At 38.7% G+C, this 24,943-nt stretch overlaps 1 protein-coding gene across 2 annotated transcripts; it reads left to right on the forward strand.

The window, feature by feature from the left end:
* Positions 1-2,779: 2,779 nt before the first annotated feature.
* On the forward strand, positions 2,780-24,277 carry lcorl (ligand dependent nuclear receptor corepressor like). 2 transcript variants are annotated; one of them, XM_023333509.1, is made up of 8 exons: positions 2,780-2,894; positions 3,730-3,795; positions 6,060-6,148; positions 6,255-6,381; positions 8,720-8,911; positions 9,007-9,079; positions 17,574-22,519; positions 22,614-24,277. In XM_023333509.1, exons 1-8 carry the CDS (start codon positions 2,801-2,803, stop codon positions 22,619-22,621), a joined length of 5,595 nt encoding a protein of 1,864 aa, XP_023189277.1. In that variant the 5' UTR covers positions 2,780-2,800; the 3' UTR covers positions 22,622-24,277. The 2 variants fall into 2 exon arrangements, with proteins under 2 accessions (XP_023189277.1, XP_023189278.1); XM_023333510.1 differs by lacking the exons at positions 17,574-22,519; positions 22,614-24,277 and adding an exon at positions 11,197-14,974.
* Positions 24,278-24,943: the final 666 nt, after the last annotated feature.

The raw sequence follows: 24,943 nt of genomic DNA on the forward strand, positions 1-24,943 counted from the left end.
TAGTGGGCTGAATGCTGTTGGTCACGCTCCGTCCACCAGACTGCAGTCTTTCATCATCATCTCCACAGCGACAGCGCCTTAAGTCACCGTGACAATGAATACCACCTGGGCCTGTGACACTTGCTGCCTTCACCATGCTCTACATTCAATCACATGTGTCTAACTGCCCTGCAAAGCACCTTATATCGGTGTGCTCTCTAATCAGCCTCCTGGTCTCTGTCCCCCAGTTAATCACTTCCACACCCACCATGAAAGTCATAGTTGTAAATTCACACATTTTTCATGGATTCTCTTTGAATAAATGCAAAGTTCTGGTAATTTGCATCAGGAGACTGGAGATCTACACTGGAAAAGTGTTTTCATTAAAATAAAATTCTCCAAGTCTTTCATTTAATGGTGCAAATAACAGAAACCTATCAGCAATTGTAATTTTGCATGTTTTCCATTTCCCTTCGGACCATTAAGCATACATTTAAACCCATGATTTAAGTGCATAAAGTGTTTTGGTGTTGTTTAATCCTATGAGATTCTCAAGCAATTACAAATTATTTAGGCAAACACACACAACTCAAGCCAGGCCTTTAGACCCATTTGGGTGTTGGGGTTTACTTTCCTGTTGGCAACCCAACCATGAATGTATGAAAATAAATATCATCTTAATAAAGTGCTGGATTACTTTAACATTAATGATGTTGGGTTGTGTATTATTTGAGTGAATGTCCACAGCCCAATGGTAATCCCCCACATTTTAATATATACAAGATTCCACATTTAGTCAACATGCTCAGAAAGTACCCTACTGCCATCGTGTGGCTCCACCTATACAAGGCTTATCATTTCTTTATCAAATTGTACAGTCAAAATTTCATCACATGCCATTTTTCTAATGGACTGCTTTATGTTTTTCTTTAAAAAGCCACATATGTTATCCAAATAACAAGATAAGAGCTGAGGACCTTCACATGTTTGGTATATTCTCGGGTACAACTTCCTGATGCCTGAAGGTTCCATGTGCACGTATTCAAACACTTCCAAAGATTTCAGCATAAGCATGAATCCAACTGTCATGTTATTCAGGAATGAGATGGAGTCTCTGTCCCACAGAGGAACAAGTTTTGTTCTAAATATGCACAACAATCCCCTAAAAGGTGAAGATGCTGACTCAATCAAGTACGAGTAAGAGAAAAGAGTAAGAGAGAAAAAAAATCTTAATATGATAGTTAAATCATTATATTGAGATAGTATCGCAATATAATGAGAGATTGTTGTTGTTTTTTATCAGTGGCGGAAACAGGCTTCCATAGGTAGCAGCAGTAAGTTGCAAAGACATTTCTCTGCACCCGGAGTCTTCTTAAAATACATGGTATCATGAGGAAAAAATATTCTGTCATAAACATTTAAGCAACAATTCAATACATCAGCCAGGAAGTTAAGCCTTGGGTACATATGAATCTTCCAAATAAAAAGTGATCTTAAGCATTAAAGGTACAGTATGTAACTTTTATTTAAATATATGGGGGGCGGGAGGGTTCCATGTCATGACAGTATGTTAAACAGATAGTTGGTGAAAAGATCGATATTCTCTACCTCCTCACTGAGCTATCATTGCAGTCTGAAGAAATGGACTGCTGCGGGCCAAAAGCAACCAATCACACCCAGGAGGAAAGTTTAAACGCTGTCACTAAACTTCACATATGTGCTGCTAAATGTGCTAATGGGAGAAATGACTTACCGTTACAGGAAAACCGTTTTTCCGTCGTCATTGATGGCCTTGCTAACTAGCCTAGCATTCACAACAAGATCTGCTGATAGGAAAAAGCTACAGTGGTGGTAGCATAAAACAATGAGGTGAGCGGGGGACGCCACACGAGACAAGCGCTAAGACCCGCCTCCTGGCTCTGATTGGTTATTTCTAGTTAGCACTGGGAGCATTACGAAAAGGCAGAACATATATATAAACATTTAATGATAAAGTGACTTAAGAACAAAGTAAATGTTTTCAATATTTGTGCAAAGCTGAAATACAGTTGAGTCAGTTCTCTTGGGAGAATTGGGACAAGATTCCAGCAATATTGTGAGCAGCTTGTTGGAAAATACCAACAAGCTGCAACTGCAACCTCAGCAACTGGTCTCATGTTTTTTGCAGGTTTAATTATGAGCAGGTTCTCTGTCCATGCTGAAGAGAAGCCGCCCAATGTCATGATGCTGTCACTATTTTGTGCCACCGTGCCAATTATGCATCCAGGGTTTTCACAGAAGCTGTACTTATATGGAGAAGAACACAGCTGGACTCTTTTTTTATTTTTACTAATATTTACTTTGTGGCTAAAATGTGTTGTTTGCTCTGGACTATTTAAGGCATTAGATTTAATGGACTGAATATGAAGGAACAACAAAAGGTTTCAGATTTCTATTTGTAAAAAACAAGATGGCCTCTTATCTTTTCCCCTCCCCTGCATATTTACACACTATGTTATGTTTCCCAACAAAATACACTGAAGAATTCAGTTGCAATATGACATAATACAGAAAAATTCAAGATGTGTAAACACTTTGGCCGCTGTAGATATTCACAAGCCCCCTGTGACCCTGCAAGCATAAGAGGGTAAAGTCAATGAATTGGTCGATGGATGAATGTAATGTAAACATGTTTTGCAAGGCTATGTGAAGTTATGTGGCTGTTTATCATTATCTCAGCTCCCTCTAGTGGTAAACTGCTGGTGGAACATTTGTGTGGCAGTCTCATCCCGTCTCTTCTCAGGAGAGAGAGAGAGGGAGAGAGGGGGTAGGGATTGAGAGAATGGCGGCCGTGCAATGCACCAGATGCATGGTAGAAAGGAAAGGGTTTCGGCGGGAACTTGATTCCTGGCGGCATAGACTGATACACTTCGTTGGTATGAAATCCTATCATGTTTTAGTTTTTCAAAAACAACTCAGTTGTTTTGGCTACCTTTAGCCGCCAATAAAGAGCGCTGCTCCGACCTAAGCTGCCTTGCTAACTAGTAGCTTGCTGGTTGCTGTCGGTACTGTAGGTAGTTTATAACTGTAGCAACTAGCTTGCGTGTTAGCTCCTTTGTCCAAGCTTTGCCAGCTAGCTGTTAGCCGGTGTTTGTTTTTTAGGCATTTCCGTGTCAGTTTTACAGCTTCACACATACATCACGGCGTGGTATAATAACATATTTGTAATGTAGTAATGACGTTTACCGTGTTTATTTACTGACACATTCATATATATCGGCTATGCTAACGTGATGCTAGGCTAAGTTTAGGTTTCAGCTAATCTTTATGGGAGGGGTTTTGTTGATATGCAGAGAAAGCTAATGTCACATAAGAAGGATAAAACCCTGTAGATGGCTCAACTTAACGACTTTTATCAATTTAGCCCCATGTTGAACCCCTTTTCATGTTACTGCCTCGGAAATCCGGTTGTGTCAAGATTATGCTAGCTTAGTCCAAGTCAACGGTAGATACGGTTTATTGTCTGACATGAAAATAAGGACCTAACCCAATATCTGCCACTTAATCTATACGATAATATAAAGATCTTACTAACCTTTGAATATATTTATTGTTGCAATTGAGTTTTGAACAAACCGCATCGGCACGATTATAAGTTTTTTCCTAGGCCTTGTATGGATTTACGTTAACAAATAACGCGATTAGGACCGTGATTAAACGCCAGAGTATAACATTTATATAAGTGACAGTTTGTTACTTTTTGTCTTGCAGGGTTTGAAAGTATTCTGGTGGGAATTTATGGCCCAATGCTGCTGAGAGACCTTAATTTATTTGTGGGTAGGTTATTAATCCTTTATACTCAAAGTGTTTTGGTCGTTGCATTATTGCAAGCAGACTGTCAAACTGATGAGTGTGTCTGTTTTTAAACGCCCTGAAACCTTGTAGAGTACAAAGGTACCTTTTGACATTTGAAACTTGACTTAAAAATATTTCTATGTATGACTATTTTGAGGTGCCAGCTGTTGATTTTTTATTTTTTTGGATGATGGTTCACTCAGGTTTTAAACAAACGATCTTTGACTCAGTCATGAACTAGTTGACCTGTTTTACGTGTTGCAGCATTTAAAGCATAAATGTAATATTACTTGTTGTTTATTTCACAATATGGCCCCCAAAACAGCAGGACCTTGTCCTATGTTTGAACACCAACACCTGTGCATTCCACCTATGCATTTCCTGCATTGACATATTTTCACTCAATTACACTTGTATCCAGATAACATACTGTATGTCCAGTAGGCCATAGTCACTGGGGTATTGTTTTGTTTCAGAATTTTAACTCAACATTTATGCTAAATCCTATTTCCTGGATTTATTCCTACCTATAACATGTTCAGATTCCTCTGTCACTTAACCATTTTAGTTTAGCTAACGATTAATATATTGTACAGGGAAATAGGACAGCCCTTCAAAAACTGATACATATTCAGATTTTGCTGATATTCACTGAAAAAATACATGCAACTTAAAACCTGTATGCTTTATGAAAATAGTTATCAATGCTTTAAGAAATATTAGTTTTAGATGCTTATTAGGGAACATAAAATGTCCTTTATGGACAAATAAAATATATACCTAATGTATTTAAATTTCATCCATAACCTAACACAATACACTATATGCTATATAGTTATTCCAAAACAGCAGACCTTAATAAATATAAAGATTTTTAAAGCATGCTTGCAGTCATGAGTCTGACTGTAAATATATTAATGTGTCAAAATGTAACATATTTTTAGAACTTTTTTTCATTAGGTTAATGCCATAGATCTAGGAATGCGCTAGTCTTTCAGCCGATATTTTGAATATGACACCGATTTTATCCATCAGTCTTCTCTTCCTCCACAAGGTTTGAAAATCAACCACTGTCTCCTTTTGTTCTGTCATGAGAGAGAACTGAAAAAAAGTGAAATGAAATTTTAAATGAAAAGGAATCAATTATTTTGTTTAATTAATTTAGTAGTTTGGACATCAGTGCTCTAAACATTTTTATTTTATAAGACAACCTTGTGCAGTTAAAGCAAGTTTGTTTTGTTTCACAGCTATTAGTCACTGGGATTGGAACAATTAAGGTGCATTGGGATCTTATAAAACTTGACAGAGACGGCTATAAGAAAAATCGGTAGCTGTTGGAATTGGCAGATCAAGCTGTTTTTTTTTTTTTTTTTACTGTACTGGGACATATGAAACATTTTTGAGTATATTATAAAAGGCTATTGCTTCAAAAACAGAGTGATGCTACAGATTGAAGACAGATTAGTAACAGTCACTGTGTGTTGCAAGTCAGAAAATATAATAAAATGTACAACATCCACCATTGTCAGAGTTACTGTTGGACAGGAAATAATTTTGAGACACTGGAAATATGGTAGTAAACATGGGATTGACTTTGAGATCTGGGCATATGCAAAAAGCAATCATTTTAATCTGTAAAACAGCCCCACAGTCCAGAAAAGTGAATTTATTGATTAGTCATTTTTAATCAATTTAAGTGACTGTGATGGACAAGGTTTTAAGGTATCAAACTAGAGATCTACATTAGATTTTGAAATAATCTCGTGGTGGTTTCTGTCATCCCATACCAAGTTGTTGTTATGTTACTAAGTAGGTTTTATTTAATCTTTCTCCGTAACAGTGATTATTTATAGCATTATGTCATAGCAACTGAAACGCCATGTACTTTTGAATTAGGGTAGCAGTGTGGCCTGCCAGCAGTTAAGGGGAAATTTTACTGAAAATTATACAGCTGTTGTAAAATTATGATCTGCAAGTTATGTTGAATCTCTCAGTGAATATGAAGTTTGCTTGTTGCACATTCTGCTGTTCCCAGTGTCATCTGAATTTTGCACCCACCACTTTTGTTGGGTCTCACTTTAAATCCATAGTTTAATTTCTCAATAGCTAAAAAATTGCATGTTGATTTCTGCTATGAAAGGTGAAAAGGTTGTAAACACGATGCCAAAGAAATACCCTATCACTTGTTACGCAGAATGGGTCAAGCTGTATTTGAGGAAATGTAGAGTTTTTGTTATGTTTTACAGACTGTGAACCTGATGAGTTGGATGACTGGTCGGCAGAGGCAAGCCTCTCAACATGTTCGTTCTGTAATCTGCCACTGGACAAACTCAATGTAAGGATTTTTGATGACATTGTCAAATGCACAATTTCTCACACAGTATAATATAAGATCTGAATGAAGAACCAATAAAATAACTGATTATTTTTCCTTCATGTAGGACCAAGTACCCGCAGCTGTGTCGCCTCTCTCTTCCCCTTCTGATTACTCTCCTTGCCAGACCTCAACCATCTCTGAGAGCAGCCAATCAGCACACAAGTTCCTTCAAGCTGTGTTTCACAAGAAAGGTCAGTCTATTATTGATTGTGTTCCCTGTTTTGGCCTTAAAAAAAAAGAACATGTGTGGATCTTTTTTGATGTATGCTGAGTGTGGCCAATAGAAATGAACTGAGAAGCTGAAAATATCAAATAAATAAATTCTTTAAATGTGTTCCCTAGATAAAGACCAATTAGGAAAATTATTGTTGAAAACACATACATATACAGTGAACCCTCACTATAACGCTGTTCACCTTTCACAGCCTCGCTGCTTCACTGAGTTTTTTATGCAGTTTTTTTTTTCACAGTGCATTGTGTTCTGCGTCCTGATTGGCTAAACAGTCTCCGCGCTTCTTCTCTACCTGTGTGCCAATAACGTTATGGTATTTAACTATACAGCTTGGCAAATTTTGGCAAATATTTTTGCCCAGAAGAAAAAAAAGAGCAACAACAACTACCGATAACTATGTTCTTCTCTTGAAAAAACACATCTGCACCACAGGCTTCAGAAGAAAAAGACACTAGAGAGCGGAGTCAGGCCACAGTGTCACAGTCAGAGGAACAGTATATCACAATTTCTTCTACTGTACTTTGTAGTGATGATTACAATGATTATTTTACTGTAGTTATTTGTACGAAAGCGTCATATTTGTTAAAACAAATGCTTAGGCCTGAAAACAGGTTTTGTTCTTTGGTTTCAATGTAGAGTATTTAATTATGCTGTATAATAATTGTAAAAAAATTAAGGTAACTACTTCGCGGATTTCGCTTATCACGGGTTCTTTTCGGAATGCAATCCCCGCGAAAAACGAGGGTTCACTGTATAGATAAATATTAGTATCAGTAATCACACTGGGGCTATTCTGTAACCCTATGTCAATGGAATATAATATCCTGGTTTTGAGCAAAGTGAAAGTTTTTTTTAATTGTCTCTGAAGTCTAACTTTGTCTGGCTAATAAATTAGTGTAGGACAAAGCCTTAGAAATGACAGGAATAATTCAGAAACTGGCATACGTTGTTTTTTTATGTAAAAGTCATCTTTTCTGAATTCGTGGTCTGAAGTGCAACAAGAATGTCCCCTGAAGTTGAAAATCTAACTTGGAAAGTCAGAGTTTTCCAGACAGCCCCAAGTTCAATCATTGCTGCCACACTTGGTGACAGTTGAAGATGTAACCTACCTTTTAGAAATTCTGAGCCTCTGTGTCTCATTAAATCAACAAGACGTATAATAATGTAAAACCTCTATTTGTGTACTTGTTCTTTTGTTTGGTTGCACAAAATGGAAAGGAATAAATCATTGGTTTGTATTTATATAAGTAGTGCAATAGCATCCTCTCCGCCCAAGGTCCACCTCAAACTTCAGAGGTTGTAGCTGCAGCTCTCACTACTTGTTGTAATTGCAGTACTATCAGTGCTTTCTAGTTTTGTCACCAAAGTCTCCAATAAACCAAAAAAAGTTGCAAGTCGCTTTTTTAAAAACATGTCACTGGTTGTGTCTTAAAAATGGATAAATACAGCGTCAACGTTGCTAAGTTGGAAACAATGATCCCACTTCAAACTGAAGTGTTCTTTGTCACTTTACGGTTTAACATGACAGTCCGACTCTGGACACACCACAGCAGTAGTTACTAACTGTTATTATTGTGTTTAGAGTAGATACCAGTCTGACCAGGATGAAAGGCCTAATTCTGATTGAGTCTGAAACTACCTGATTGGGCACAAATTTCTGTCTCGTCATGTTTGATATTTGAAGTGAAGTCAGCATACCTATCTTGTCTGCAAATCTCTAGCCCCAACAAAAAGTGCAACATGATGTTACTTTGTGTCAAACATGTCCCAGTGTAGGCATATTGTCGTGAAAGTAGTTAATTTTTGCCTAATTAAAACCAACAACAGATGCTGATGCTTCACGTAGTCTTCGTCAAAATCTGAGAAATAAGTTGAGGAAAAATTTTACTTTACTTGCTGATGTCAGCAACTCAAAAGTTGTAAAAAAAAAAAAAAAAAAAGTTAATGGTCTTGTACTTTGGATCTAGCCAGGAAAAGGTTGCGTTTATATCTGGATTTTATGTCTCCAGTAGAGAACATAAAAGGGAAGTACTTTTGCTTTTTTTGTTCATAAGAAAATGAGAGAACATTTTTAATACTCTGCACTACATCACCTTTTTAAAAGTCATTTTCTTCTTTTTTTCTTAGCTTTATTGTTTGAATAGTAATGTACTGAGATATGCTTACAGGCAAATTTCTGTGTTTGTATGAGCTTCAGGTTGCGTTTACGAGCTCATCTTTGTTCCATCATACAAATTGTCAGCTGAAAGTTGAGTTGATTTTAACTTTCATCTCGATCGCTTCTCTTTGTGTTTCAGATGTGACCCTGGATTGTGATCCCAAAATACCTTTAGTTGCTCATGAACTGATGAAGAAGATGATACATAAGTTTGCTGAGGAGTATGCATCCAAGTGCCTGCTCCGTACCACAACAAATGGAGTTACAAGACCCTCATCTCCGGTGCCAGAGACATCAGATGCTCCTCTGGATCTCACAGTGAACCGAACAGGTGTGAAAAGCTGTTGGAGGTTAAAATACTTTGAATCAAAATAAAGTTGACTCCGTACAGTTTTATATTTATGAAATATTTTTGCTTTTTAACAGATGGTGTGTTGGATCTCTCAAACCGGAACTCCACAAGCTCTGCAACAACATCATCCAATTCCAACGCCTCAGGGTAAGAGTTTTATTTTGCATGGATTTATTTAGTTTAAAGTTTTTGGGATATTCAAAGAGAGAAAAAATTATGAGGGAATAAGAGTAGCTTGGCATGTTGGCATTTTATCAAAAACTGCCCTGGCAATAAAGTATTACCAAATTGGTGCTGCTGATCTTTTCATCTTCTCGCAAGTCAATACTAAGATGGGTGCTTCAGCCTAACACTGTTGACTGACTTATAGTTTTGTAATAGCTCTTCCTTGTAAGTTATTTAACGGGCAGCTCTTCAGCCCAAATAATTCAATTCTGTTGTTGTACGGGTTTGTAATCCTACATTGTCTTAAAAAAATATTCACATCCCTTGAGTCTTTTCACATTTTTGCTACGGTACAACCACAATCTTTATTGAATTTTAGTGTCTTTATGTGATAAACCAACTTGGAGTAGTGTAAAGTCATAAAGTGGAAGAAAAGGCGTATACAGATTTTAAAAAATGTGAGCTAATAAATAAAACTGGTAAAATTGTGATTAAAAATGCAGTGGCATCCATTTGTGCTTAGTTTCTGTTTTACTTAAATGGGATTCTAAAGTTGTCCTCAGAAGACGCCTATTAGTAAATAGTCCACCTGTGTCTTAGGGCTGGGCAATAAATCAGTAATAATATATATTTTAATATCAATAGTAAATATGATAGAATGTTCAGTAATTTCACAGAGCTCTGATTCAGAACCACAAAGCATTCTGGGGATGTAGGCAGAGGAAAGTCTTTAGCCCCTCAACTTTTCTCATGCATCTAAGCAAGATGAATGGCATTAACTAACTCACTCACTTTTTAGGTGCCTACCCAACAACCTGTTGAGTAACTTGTGGAGCAGGAGTTGCGTGTTTCTCCACTGTGCCTCATAATTACTTAAAAATAAGAAACAATGTGAAGTGAAGGAAGAAAATGAGTGCAACAGCCTTATTTTCAATATTTAAAACAAAAAAACGAATCAATAATTCTTGATATCGACTGATGTGAAGCACTTGTATTGTGATACATTTTCTAGCTACATCGTCCAGCCCTAGTATCCGATATTTAAAACAAAAAGATAATGAATAATTATTAACATTGACTGATATGAAATTTGTATATTGTGATACATTTTTCAGCCATTTTGTATAAATCTGTTCTGTGAAGGCTTCAGTAGATAGTCAAGGAACATTAGTGAACATCATGAAGACCAAGATGCTGGGTTATAACACAATATTTCAATCTGGTCTAGTAAAAATCCACAACTCAATTGAGAATTTTTGTTAAGACTCTACAATTTATGTCAACATACAGTCACAATCGCTTCTGACTTATCTTGAGCTATTTCAATCTGTAGATTCAGCAAGCAGGTAAGACACACAACAAAAAACTTGCAGTTAGTTTCAAAGAGAAATGGTTCCACAAACTATTGGCTCAGGGGGTACTGCATAGAAATGCACGTCCAGATTTTTTATTAGCAAAGAAATTTTAAAATCTTGCCTTGTCTTCCTTTTGTTCTACAATTATGTATCGTTGTGTGTTGGTGTATCACATTAAATGAAAACAAACTACAGTGAAGTTTGGGGATGTAATTCGTGGAAAATGTACAAGCGTTCAAAGGTTATGACTACTGCACGACATTGTAAAAGCTAGCTTGTATTTGATATTGATACTTTGATTCCATGGGGTTGACTCTTTTATCTCTTGAGCGGTAACGTCACAATAAAGGCTTCACCATTACCAACACCCCAGGATTGTACAATGAGACAATAAGGACATCATTGCAGTACTCCACAACGCATTTACTTCCTCTTTTAATGAACTATTTATGACCAACATGTAAAAGTCCCTGGATATCTCAAAGCTGCAGGGGTTGCATGCCATTCACAGACTGTCCCACCTGGACGTGAAGAGGCTTTGCTGCACACACAGAGTGTGTGTGACAGACAGGCAGCAGTGTGTGAAACAGACTGAGAACATACAGACATGAAGCAGTTGCAGTGATGTTACCAACACAAGGCATAAAGGAGTGGACCCCTGAGTCTTCACCCCACCCTGTCCCCTAAGCCAACCCCCATCATCACCTCCATCCTGACCCTGCTGTTTGGTCCTCCCATTCCTAGGAGGCAGCACAAGCCGAACGAGTGCATTGAGAGGAGCTGGGAGCTGTCTGAGCGGTTGCTGTCCAAGGCTTTGAAGGATATCCGCTCAGGGAGGCTGCAGGAGCAGCGAGCTGCCTTGCTCTATGGGATACCCCTGCAAACCTTGCGGCAAGGTTTGGAAAGCTGGACTGACGGGAAGCTGGGTGTGCTGCATCAGCTTAAGCAAGGTGGCAGGGACTATAGGGATGAGGCAACCTCACACAATGCGATGGCCTCAACACTGGGAGGAGAAGCCCGCCTTGTCCTGCAGAAGGTGGCAGCTTGCGCAGAACAGGCAGAAATTGGGGGAGGGGCAGAGGAGAATTCAGAATTTACTTTCCCATCGTCTACTCTCGTTTTTTATAAGCCAAGTGGGCAACAAAAGACCCTCCCCTACTGTTTGTCCCAGCTCAGGAATGCTCTTCAGCGACCAACAAGTCCACCTCCCAGTTTGGGATCTCCCACATCCCTGCGGATTCCTCAGGTTCGTTCCGTGTCGGTGTCAGCAGAGAACTGCAGCACGACTGAAGATCTCCATCAAAGTACCTCGCTAACAGAGAGTACTGCCAGTCTGTCTTCGGCATCTGCCAGACCTTTATCTTTCTTCAAACTCAGATCGCCTTTGCTGGCTCAAGGCTGTTCAGACAGCGCCAGCCAAATACCTCATCGTCTGGGACCACGCAGATCCTCACTGGATGAGCCAGAAGACGGTTGCCGGGATAAAGACAAACAACCCAGGAAAAAACGGGGAAGGTATCGGCAGTACAACCATGAGCTGATGGAGGAAGCCATCACCATGGTGATGGCTGGCCGCATGAGTGTCTCTAAAGCTCAAGGAGTTTATGGAGTGCCACACAGCACACTGGAATACAAAGTCAAAGAACGCACTGGAACTCTGAAGAACCCTCCCAAAAAGAAATCTGCTACCGTTTCTTCATCTAGTTCCAACTTGTCTGGATCCGGTACCAAGACCAATTCCAGTAACTCAGGAAGTCTTGCATTAGCTGTCGACACGAAGAGTTTTTAGACCACAGAACGCCTCAAAGTCCTCAACACTTGAACAAACCAACTCTTACAAGATAGAAGTTCTCTAGAGACTTTCAGAAATTTAACTCTTGCCTTTAAGAAACACATTGATATTAATATTCAGGTCTTTTGTGTGTCTGTGATGTGATAGTCACACTTGAGGTTGTATTTTTCTGACATGGTCCTTGGCTGTTTTTAACCAGATTTTTAAAAAAATTGCACAGTTTTCAGGTAACTGTGGTGCTCACTGCATCTTTAGTGTACATGGACTACTAAACCAAATTCTCAAAACCACTGAAGTTACATGAACTTTGTGAATTTTAATTGCATTCAATTATTTTTTCACAAATTCTAGTTTAGTGAAAATACCAATACCAATCTTATGCACTCTCTTTTAAATTGGGTGCTGATAATTTTTTTCCACAATGCCATTTCAAACTACTATGAAATGAAGCAGTCTGTAACAAGACGTTTCATACAAACCATGCAAAGGGTGACATTTTGTACCCATTTAGAGAACTAATGATTCTAAATAATTCTCTTTAATCTACTCAGTCTACTATAAATAAATCTTATGGTCCATTTGGACCATTTAGTGGTCCAAATGGGGATCTGAAAATAAGAAATACAGCACTGTTCTCAGAGAATAATACACAAACTAAGTTATACTTAAGAGTTATGAAACTACAAAAATCTAATAATTTTACAGTTAGTTTATTGATGCGTATTGCATGTAGCAAGTTGTGATCTGGCAAATTATTGTTATGTTTTTCAGTGGGAAAACTGGCCCTAATTGTTAGCGTTAACTCTGCTGAGGATCAGTTATGAAAAACACAGCTTTGAACCTCTGGAGCTCTGAAATAAAGTGTGACTCTCATATTTGTTTCTTAGCTGTTAGAGTATTAGGCCATTCAGGTTTATGTCAGTTCTTGGAACTCCATGGTAGTGGAGTATTGATGATTGTGATTTTCAGCTTTTTATCTCTCTGGGTTTTACCTGAGCTTCTCAAGTGACTTAGAGCCATTACAACTATTGAGGTATTTGCTAACATTGTCAAACGCCTCTGATAACAGGGAGATTATACATGACATAAAGAGTTTTATGTTCAAGAGATTAGTTTAAACCTAACTTTTGTGTGCTTTTATTTTGTGCGGGCTTGTCTGGAACATTTGTTGGAATGCTACTGTGCTGCATGTTTTACAGTGTGCACTGAGAAGCTTGGGGACACGTCGGTTCTTTGTACATGTACTGCTTGTAAACAATGTTCTTTTCTTATCAAATATTTACTTAACTCTGCTACAGTAGCTGTATTACTGCTAACCTCATACATGACTGCTGCTTAACTTTACTCGACTGTTCACCCCGCACATAGATGTGTAGCTTTGTTGAACACTTATATAAAACTAAGACTCAAAGATGCAGAGGAGAGCATGAAGCTGAAAGACAGATTAGCGTTTGTTGCATGTACAGGGCGCGTTGTCGTTGATAACTATTTGTTGGTTAGTGGAGACTACAATAGGGTTTTTTTGTGTGAAATGTCTTTCTGATCGTAACTATTTAATGCAAGGCTTAAAAGCTGCTGCTTCTGTTCATGAAAATTCTAGATGTTGGTACTTTTAATGTTTGCCTCTCAACTGGGCCCATTTTCATGAATAGTGCTATTACCAAAGCAGCATTTCAGGGTTACTCACACAAAGCTGCTGTGATTTATTTTGCTGCTATGCTAGCCTGTCTATTTCCTGTGCTCTTATACCATCTGACCTCAACCTATTATACAGTACCTCTGAATCTCATACGTCCAGTGTCCAGTTTGGCATTGCTTGTGATGGAGCTCTTATATCTTTAAAAACATTTATGAGCTGTTTGTTTCTCATGGAAGAGAGCCTAAGTCTATAGTCATTACCAATACTTTAGTTCCTATATGTATAGAAAGCCATTTAATGGAGAAATTCAAATCTATAAGGATATTTGCCATGTTCCTTCAAAAGCTCCCCGTCTCCCAACTTTCTTTTGTTGTATATGAGTATTTTTTGTGTGATGGTCTCTACAACTTTTTTGTTAACTGTGTCTCAGGCTACACAGTATTACTTTAGGTACTCAGCGATGGCTGCTTATTGTATCAAAGGCCCTTTTCACATGTTATATATATTTAAATCAGGTAAAATGAAGATAAAATCTAGAAAATATATGTACTTAAATATCCACATGTAAAAATTGTTGAATGTTTCAGCTCACAAATGAGCTCAAGAACTCAAACACGGTTTCAGAGGTAGGGCAGTGGTTCAACTTGGGAATTTCCTAGGTGTTTAATAATGCCCATGGAAATGTTGTTTGTCCTTATTCCTCTGTAACCTCCTGGTGAATGTGGTGATGAGGTTTTTAAGTGAATGCTGCTGAACATTTTACTTATTGCCAATTTAAAATTTATTTAACTATTGTAAAGGATTTTTATTCAAATTCTTCTCAATCTAGTGACTTGTATAATGAGTTTTTCTGCTCTTTTGGTACACACGCACAGGTGCTGTAGGAAAAGGCAGGAAAAATTAGGTAATGCATTTATTATTTTATTTATTCCAGAAATATGTCTATATTTCTTTAAATAACCAATTAGATAGTAAATACTGAAGGACAGAGACACTTACTGAATCTATCCTCACTAGGCCCATGTTAATGTTAAAAAATTAACTGTTATAAATTATTAGTTTGAAAAAAATATTTTTATTAAATAAAAAAACAATGAATAAGTTACATTTAAAAAATAAATAGTTGGCAAAATAAATAAAAATAAGGAATACATAAAAGAGGTAACTAATAAAAAGTAAGTTTGAAAATAAATTGCACCATTAAATAACAGTACTAATGTTAATACTATTAAAATGACAAATAATAATTCATGTCACACTGATTGGAAAACTGGAAATTCTTATTTTTTTGTATATTTGGTACATCGATATTTTATTGTACTATTTATTTTTAGATTTTTTGGCAGCAGCCATCCTCCATAATTCTTCTCACTGTTCTCACTTTTCACTGTTCTGTATGTTACAGACTTGGTAAATTAGAGGTAAATACCTGTATTTTACCAGGTCTATACTTTTGGGATGAAGGTTTTACAAACGTACATTTTAGGTAATTTGGAGAACACTGTTTCAGCTTAATGAAGCCTTCAGATTAAATAAAACTGCATGTGAGAAAAGGGCTGACCGATCAAATTATAACCAAGCCCAATTTCCCACAAACAAATGAGAACACAGTAATGTTTTAATGCAAAAGGCTAATTGCAATACGTTGTGCATAGACATTGGGGTTCTTAGGTGAAGGGTTATTTTTGTTTGAACTGTTTGCAAATTAGTAAAGCAACTTCACATTAATCTTATATTTATGCATTAATCAACTATTGCACTATAATTTATTTATTCTTTTGTAGAATCCTGTATTGTTGTGGTATGCATTGTTATTTATGAATTGTGATGTGTAACTGTGATTTTAGGCTTGACTGTAGATGTTTTTAATTTACGACGGGGCGCTTTCATCCAGTGTGATGTGTAATGCTACAAGTGCATGAACGCTTTTGAACTTATATCATTTCACTCCAGAACTGACAGAATTTCCTCATTGTTGTGTTTTTGTATTTATGTTTCTATAAAATAATTTAAGTGGGATTTAGAAATTACCTTGATTATTATAACTCAACAAGAACACTACAGAATGTAATTTTATATTTTGTAAAGTTTGTCCCTGACAAGGTCTAGACCCAGAAAGTACTTAACTATCAGGTAGAAAAAATGTATTCTCTAACACTCTATTAAAGTTAATGTTGCTGAATATTTGATTTTTATTGGAAAACATCTGTAACTGTTGGCTGTTTTGAACAATAGGTGACATTTTTAAACTGTTACTTTGTTGGCAGAAATGTTAATACAAACATACTGTTGCCATACAATGTGAAAATGCCTTTGAGCGCTTCTACAATCGTTCCTTTTGCTTTCAGCAGAACATCTCGGTCACCTTCAGCAGCTGATAAATAAAACAGTTCTCCACATCAATCAGTAACTTGTACTGGCTTTAATTCCAAAAATGTTTGTAGCACACTGTATTTTGACATGGACAGCTGTTCTTACTGTCTATGAGGAACTGCCTATGTGGTGCAATAAAATGGCTGCTTTACATGGCGCTTACCTAAAATGTTTTAGTCTTAGCAGCATCATTTTTTGTTCATCAAAAAACCTTACCGGCAAAAAATTTGATAATAAAAATGCAGAAATATACTTTCTGTCAAGGGAGATGATTTAATGACATAGCTGCTAGCCACCAATTGGAAAAATATGGAATAATTGAAAATACCAGTTTGTCACTTCAGCCTGGCTTCACTGAGAGAACCACAGTTTCATATCTAGACATGTAAAACAACTTCATTAAATCTCCAGCTCATCTAATTTTATGAGTAATTGTTCTTAAATAAATAGTTTTCATAAAATTAGAATCTATATAACTCCAAAAATGAGAGTATCTTTTGGAGGGAGGGGGGATAATTACATGGCACAAGTAATTTTCACTGGTATAGAACTAGCTCTCCATAAATTAAATGTGAAATATAAATAAATACTAATATTCACAATTTAAGAAAAAAAGATATCACCGGTACTCTTACCACCAATAATGTTTTTATATATTTTCTGATAACTTTCTGCTCTTGCCGGGTTGTCTGGAGTTATGGCTTCTCCTCTGTGTAGGCGGCTGAATTGACATGGTTTGTTTATTTTTGTCCAGTTAGAGCAATCTTTTAAGGTATAAAGTTGAAAAATCAGCAAAAACAAAGCAATATTATTTCACTTTCTGTTTTATACTTTTATTTCACCCTAGAAGTTGCACGTATCCCAATTCATACTATATTGTCTACTTTGGTTATGCCACAGGTCGCTCCCATGTTGCCTTCCTACACATTTAGCACTGCAGTATACATAATCTTAACAGCAGTTAACCATCAACTTGCCACATACTATATGATCATGTTGAAACATCTCTCCACGTAAACATTTGCACATCATGTACACCATACATACGCAGCAATAGTGTCAGTTCACAGTAAATGTTATCTCAAGTCTGTATAAACAGCTCTCTACAGAAATACATAGTCAGATCAATCCAATCATAAAGACAGATTCAAATTCAACCCTAAGTCAAAGTCAGTTTATCATGGTAGGTCTTACTGTTTCTATCTCAATTTATAGTTGGTGACAGTTGTGCTGAAATTCTTTGTGAACAATTATTTGCTGACTTGTGTTTGTTTCGGTATATCCCTCTAAATGAAGGTTTTGCATTTTTATCTTTAGTTCCTGGCTGCCATCTGTTACAGAAGAAGGGGGAGTTGTGGGACAACGAGGGACTACGTTACACCATCATTCTGCTTTGGATGCCGTTCTACGTTCTCTCTGCCCACCACACCAGTCCTTACTCTACCAAATCCTTAAACTAGCTCATCAGGAAAAATTGCTTTCATTTCACAGATCAGTTAGTCAGGCTGAGTTTCACTGCTGTCACTGTGGCGTAAACCCACAAGTTGATATAAAACCCCATTCAGTCTTTTTAAATGAATGTAACACCCATCACTACAGGTTCTACTGCCCTTCAGGTGATTGTACTCATCAAAGTCGTTGCAGTTTCCCATACCATCTGGGGGACTCTGAATCTTATGGCAGCCTTCATCACCATTCTTTCAAAGACTGTAACAGTGACAGTCAGCAGGGCTCAAGCTCTGACTGTGTGCAGAGGTGCAGGACAGAAAAGTGTCCAGCTCCATGCTCTGAGACGTTACACTGTAATTCCAGCCAGAGCCATGCAGCAGGCTGTGTAAACATGCTGATGTCAAATGTCTCGTCTACACTGTTATCACAGCCCCCGCTGTGTACTTCCTCCTCTAGATTATGCAGGTCTGTATTTAATAAGAAACACCTGTCTTGCTCCTGTTCTTGTTGTCAACCCCATATCTGTCTGACACCTGTCAGAATCAGAGAAGAAACGGGTTTTGGAGATGGGGATAGCACTTGTACTGTCCTGAACAGAGAGCGTAGTCCTTCTCCTCCTCGTCTTTCTCCTATTCCCCAAGATATCAGTAAGAAAATGGATGAAAAGCCACCATCACTTTCCTATCACACTCAGGGGAAGGAAGCTGACCTTACAGGTAAAAACAGTCAGAGGAGTGCTTGCCACATGGCAGGTGTAGATGCATCCAGAGACGCTGAGCTGCAGTATAAGACTGTAGGACATAATCAGGCAGAACAGAATCTGGGGGGAAGTTCGCTGCAGGATATTGTAAGACGTGTCACTCGGAATCTGGACACCATCACAGCAGACCCTACTCTGGTCTCTACAACAGCTCTTTATGTTTCTGAGGACCAGTCCCCAGATGCCTCAACCAGCCAGCCATTCCATGCTGATGCCCAGCTGACTGAAATCATCACCACAGTGCTCCACACAGGCAGTGCTAGTGACTACAATCTTAATGAGCTGTTTAACCAGCATCATAACAAAGAGCCAAAGTCACCTAACACCCGCTCCCGTCGGCGGCAGGCAATTCAGGTCGCTACTGCAACTCCTGCTGACGATGCATGTGCCAGAAGGAATGCCTTAGCAATAAAAAGACAGTTGGCCATGTTTGATCTGTCATGCAGTCAGAGAATGGGGACACAAGCTAAAAAAGCAAGACCGAAAGCAAAAAACATGTCTGTACCTACTTCTGTCACTTCCCTAGACTCAGATCTAATTAAAGAAGCTTGTGTAAGAGAGACAGAAGCAAGGGTGGAACTTGGAAAGAATCTAGATCTAGGGGTTAATGAGGGAACACCATGCATAATTTCTGTTGAAAGTGACAGGGACAAAGCTAAGGAAGATGTGAAGGCAGTGATGGTAACAGATGAACTTGAGACTGAACAGGAAAAGAGAGAAGGAATAACATGTTTTGGCAAAGGCGAGCTTACCATTTCTAATATTAGACATGTCCCTGAGCTGCTGAACACATGTGGAAAGCAAGTTCTAAAAGGTGACCATGCAGTGCAAGCACAGACAGTATCGATGACTCCCATTTCTACTGACTATAATGAAGGGTGTGGGTGGAGCCAAGAAGAAGCCATATTAGTTCAAAACTATGATACAGACAGCACACCAGATAAAGGTACTCATAGTTCAATGAATGAGGGGCAAACATGTAAGTCACATCAGTCCAGGGGAATAAGAAAGTCTGTGAGGAATATAGTCCCTCCACAGCGGCTTTCTTCCTACATCACATGGCATACTCCTATTTCTCATGCCTCATCTGTTGAAACTGACATCACCCTGGCAAAATTAGACAGTAAAACCCCTCCGTACCCACAAGAACACAAAGGGAACCTGACTTTTGAGCCAACACCTAAGGAACCATTTGAACCAGCGCGTAAACAGTCAGAGGGTAAATGTCAGATCTTACAGAAAACTGAGGCCATTGAAAAGGGGAGTTCTCAAAAAGAGAGCCCTGAAAAAGAAACTGATAGCAGTGATAGTTCTGCATATGGAAGGCTCCGGCCATCTACAAGAAGACTAAAAGCTTTGAAGATGCTCCAAAATACAATAAATGTTAGCAGCCCACCTAGCCCCAAAATTCAGTACATCAGCCCAATAAAGCTCATGTATGTATCCCAAGTGAAGGATAATGAAGGAGTTAAGTATAGTCTTAAGTCGGCAGGTTCCGGTTCTAGTTTACAAGCAGAGGAGGCATTTGACCCATGTGTAGAGTCTTCATGGGCAGGAACACCTCAGAAGCACAAAAGCCAAAGCAAGGAGAATGCAGTATCACCTGCAAAGAAGAGTCCTTCACCAGCAAAAGCAGTTACCTCACATGAATCACCTACATCGTCACTGGCCAAATCAGCAACTTGTCAGTCTTCACCTAGGTCAGCTGCCTCTTCACCTAAAAGCAGTGCAAGAACAAGTGATGGTACTCCATCCAAACGTTTGTCTGAAACTGAGAACCAGCGATCACCACGCGAGTCGGTGTCCCTCGCTGAAACCACTCCTCCAAAACGACGTCCAGGCCGACCAAGAAAGCTAGGACCCCAGCTCGAGCAAAAAGTGAAGAGGCCCATTGGCCGTCCACGAAAACAGAAAGATTCAGATGCTGTATTGGAGTCTAAGTCACTAAATGGAAAAGGTTCCAAAACTGATGCTGAAGACGATGTCACCAAGAACCTTAAAATAACAGTTGTGTATGGTCGTTCAAGAAGAAACAAACGAGTGGTGTCTGAGAGTTTTGACCAGCTCCAAACAGATTTCAACAATACTGGCCATGCAGTGGATCTTAAAAGTGACTTGGGCTTTTCATTACACTGCTCAACAAGGACCTCGTGCATCATTAAATCATCCCCAGAAGAATTTAGTTTTATTAGAACTGCAAAAGAGCCCCCAACTCAGTCTATCAGTAGCATTAAAAGTCAGGTGCCTCTTGAATCTGCGCCCTTGAGAAAACCAGGCAGACCTGCAAAAATTAAGATCTCTGGAATTTCAGTCACTGTTACTTCTGCGTCACCTCGGCGTCGCCAAATTCAGATAAATAGAGAGACCCGGATATCACCTAAAGCGAAACCTCCAAAGAAAGCACTCCTATTAGAGTCTGAAAAGGAGCCTTGCATAGGCAGCAGTACAATTAAAAGTAATTCAACGGAGGTGGTGGAAGCAAAGAATAGAAATAAATGTGAACTGCCAAATCAGACTATACCATTAAGGCACTCAAAAAGGGAGAGGAAACCCTCAATACACCTCGTGCATGCTGTTGCTACCTCTACATTTAGGACATACAATTGCAGTCATGCTCTGTTGAGGCGCTCCAAGAAGCTTCTAATAAACAAGGCAAGCAGTGAAAGGAGACAGGAGGATCAACAAGCGAGTGCAGGAACTCAGACACTAAAACGACAGCCTTCTAGAAAAGAACGAGAAAGCATCACTCAAGATCTGAGCAAAGTGGCAAAGGTTTCACTAGAATCAATCTTTAGCCCAAGAGAGACGGTACGGTGGTGGGCGGCATCAGCTAAGGAGAAGACAATGAGCCAGGAGCTTGCCAGACGGATAAGAGTCATCTCTGACACGTGGGTCACTGATTCTCCTGATGACCAAGACAAAGAAGTGGTCCATAATTCTAATCCAGACACGATGGGAAACAGTCCAGTAACCAGAAAGTCAAAAAAGTCCTCTGCGGTCCGAACACTGTTTGATTGTTCACCCAACAAACCAAGGTCTTGCAGTATGCAGCAGATCTGCTCCTGGTTTATGCAGTCCACCGAGACACAATCTTTGGCTATTGTCAAGAAGGCAAGCTCACGTAATCCATTTGAAATCATGCACTTCCCTCGTTCTACCAATAATAAAAATGTTCGCCACAGTCCGCAGGCAGAGCGACTCCGCAAGCATATCAAAAAGTTTCCAAAGGCTGTGCCAAAAAGTCCTCTACAGCATCAGCTGGCTATGCTACAACTGAGGAAAAAGAAAAAGGCTCATCAGATACGTCGACGACTGTTTGCTTCCAGACTGGCAGTGGGCAAACACAATCGAGGTATCATGTGGTGGAGATTTAGCTTGTCTGCTCAGTTTCAGGCCACTTTGTTTAGAGTGAGGAGAAGGTTTTTTACTTTGAGGGAAAGGGAGAGGTGGCAATCGCGGAAAAGTAAAAAGAAAAGCAAAAGAAAAATGGTCTCCTCAAACAGGCCAATAGCAAATGTTCTTCAACTGAATCATCATAAAGCATTACGCAGATCAGCAAAACAGCTATCTGACTCTCTTCAGGAAAGTTCTCCCACCTGCTCTGTCGATCAAACTCTGAAACATGCTGATATCCACAAAGAGCAGAAGCTCTCTTCAAAAGCCTGGAGTCCCGAGAAGCTGAAAGAATGTCGTGTGTTTCTGAGGAAGATCAACTCTCCAGACAACGAGTCAACCGAGGAGGAGGGGGACTCTTGCACTGTGACACTGGATAATGGCTCGCCTTCTACGGACTTCTTTGAAGGAAACGAGAAGGACCTGGAAGGAGTTGCTAAAGCTGTGAGAAATGGAGGAAAAAGGAGCTTGAACAAGAGGACTTGCTCAAGATTGCGGCCCGATTGTGCACCCAAAACCGTCCCAAATGGGAAACAGAGGGGTAAACGCAATCAATCTGAGGTAACATCCCCTGAAATACCACAACCACCACCAGCGAAAGTGTTGAGACAATCGCGAATGAGGGGCCTGACCGGGCCAAGATGGTGCGACTATGTTATTGGTAACTACCCTTTTCCTATTCCTTCAATTTGAAGACATTAAAATTGAATAATTACAATGAAGCCTGTCAAATTAAAATTATGTCTTTATGCCAGGAACCTAAATGAAGCAAGGGCTCCTCCTCTTTCTGGGATGAGGCTGCAGTTTAACCTGGTGCCTTTGGATGTTGAGCTGACCACGTGGACTGACTGCCTCACTATGGTTCAGTCTTACACTCAGCAGCTATGTAGCAGTCTAACTTAAAAAAAAAAGCTTGATGTTGCACTATTGTTATCCATGGACATGTATGTGCTTCTTTTCTCTGATCGTGTATGTTAGAGCATTACTCATTACTTTCAAGAGTTTTAATAGGTTGAATATTTATAAAGTGAAACCTTGTTGTTAGGAAAGACAGAGCTCGACTGCATCAACGCAGCACCGTCAACACCACTTCTGTTCTTTCAGTTTGTAATTTTGCTATTTAAAAATCACTCCTGTTCTAAAATCTGTTAAATATATACTTTTTATATTTATAACAGCTCTTATTTTAGCACTCTTAAAATACAAACTTTAATTTGTTTTTGATCACATCGAAGATAAATCATTGAAATACTTTAACAATGTTTGTCTAATCCAAGCCTTTGGTTTATTTTGACTTAGCAGACCACAAAAATACTTTTAATGAAGGAATGGTCTTTGGTGAATTGTAACTGAATCGACACTTTATGTCCCTTTTAGGTAAGCTAGTAATTTGTCTCCCCAACTAAAAGCATTTTAATTTTTTTGTTTTTACACCTGCAAGCTTGCAGTGACTACATGCTCTTTGTTGTGTCCCACCAAGCAGTTGTAGGACATAAGCTTTGATTTCTCTGTCCATTCGTGGTTAGTCGTAATCTAGTAATCTGTCTCGTTTTCACCTCCAGCATTCACATAGTTGCTGCCAGATGTACTTCTTGCACTATTCCACGTGAGATTATTAATCCCACTACACAGGCTCCTTCTCCCATGTTTTGCACAGCCCGTGTCCCACCCCCAGGTCCTACTGTAAACTTAGAAACTCTCTTTGGTGCAATACAAAGCCAGATGATTTATCATTATTTAGAAATTATTTTATTGCTGACAGACAAATGGATGTACCCAGTTACCATTGGCCTGGGATGTTATTCACCTTTGTCCATTGACATGTAATGAGATTTTAACCCATTAAAACATGTCAGGACTCCTGCAGTCACCAGTGTCCTCACACTTCAACATTTAATGGGTTAAAACAGATCACTCTGCTTTTCTCTCTTCAAAGAAGCAGGAAAGTAACAAAAACTATTTTTTTCCACCATAGCATTAAATCATATTCTACTTCTAGCATTATTTACAGTATATGAACAGATGGGAGATGTTACATCTTCTCTAGTGTTTTGTTTTGTTTTTTTCCTTAAGATGCCTACCTCCACTGGGGCTGTGCTAAGCCTACTGCTGTTTAGCTTACTGGTCATAGATGAGGCTGGAGAATTGATTGACCAACACTAATCTGGGATCAGTTTGCTTTTCCTGCCATCTAAGAGCACATAGGTCAAAACGTAACCATAGTGAGTATTATGACTGACTACACATTTGCATAGATTTGTCACTGGTTGCATTATTATAAGGGAGGTTTGTAAGGCTCGGTCTTGTGGTGAATAACCCTGGTGCTCTGTTGTACGTGTTTTTTAAGTGTTTTTATACAGTGCGTTACAGATGCATCAGAGGTGTCTGTAACTGGATCAATAAAGTCTTTTCCAGTAAATCCTGAGTGATTATTGTTAAAATATACTGTATGAATGGGCCAAGGCGGTACATATCTTTAACAAGCCTTCAATTTAGAGTAAACCAAAGGGTTTGACACTTGTAGGCTAAGTTTTGAAACACAAATTTAAGCTAGCACAGATTTTTATCCATTTGAGGATAGCATGCAGGTAGATATATAGAATATTTTGACGTAATAATTTGTCTCATTTCAAAAACCAAAACTCAGAGTATTATGTAACTTTATTATGTAGAGTAAAATAATTGAGCTTTTTTAAATCATTCTGACAAAATTCAGTCTCAAAATTAGAAAATTTTTGAATAACACCCTAGTTACACTTTTTGAACACGAGGACAAAAGAGGGAAAAGAGAGGACATGGAGAGACAAGGAAGGAAGAATTTCACAAGGACTGGAAACAATAGAAAATAAGAAAAACAAAAAAAAAGCATGAGCAAGAAACAAAGGTAGAGTGCATTTAGTTAATACAGCGCTTCTCAATTCCAGTCCTCAGGCTCCCCTGCTCTGCATGTTTTAAATGTACCTCTATTCTAGAACAGCTGATTCAAATGATTGCATGACCATCAAGTGCTGCAGAAGCCTGTTAATCACCCACATATTCAATCCAGGTGTGTGGCAGAAGGGAAACACCTAAAACATGTAGGGCG

This window comes from Xiphophorus maculatus, chromosome 5 (genome assembly GCF_002775205.1).
Source record: "Xiphophorus maculatus strain JP 163 A chromosome 5, X_maculatus-5.0-male, whole genome shotgun sequence".
In the NCBI taxonomy this organism is placed as follows: domain Eukaryota; kingdom Metazoa; phylum Chordata; class Actinopteri; order Cyprinodontiformes; family Poeciliidae; genus Xiphophorus; species Xiphophorus maculatus.

What these genes read in the sequence shown, in the direction of transcription:
- lcorl (XM_023333509.1), top strand. Translation starts at nt 2,801, where the DNA reads ATGGCGGCCGTGCAATGCACCAGATGCATGGTAGAAAGGAAAGGGTTT. An exon ending in TGCCACTGGACAAACTCAAT is followed by an intron (nt 6,149 to 6,254) that starts GTAAGGATTTTT and finishes TCCTTCATGTAG; the next exon opens with GACCAAGTACCCGCAGCTGT. An exon ending in TCCAATTCCAACGCCTCAGG is followed by an intron (nt 9,080 to 17,573) that starts GTAAGAGTTTTA and finishes TTTTATCTTTAG; the next exon opens with TTCCTGGCTGCCATCTGTTA.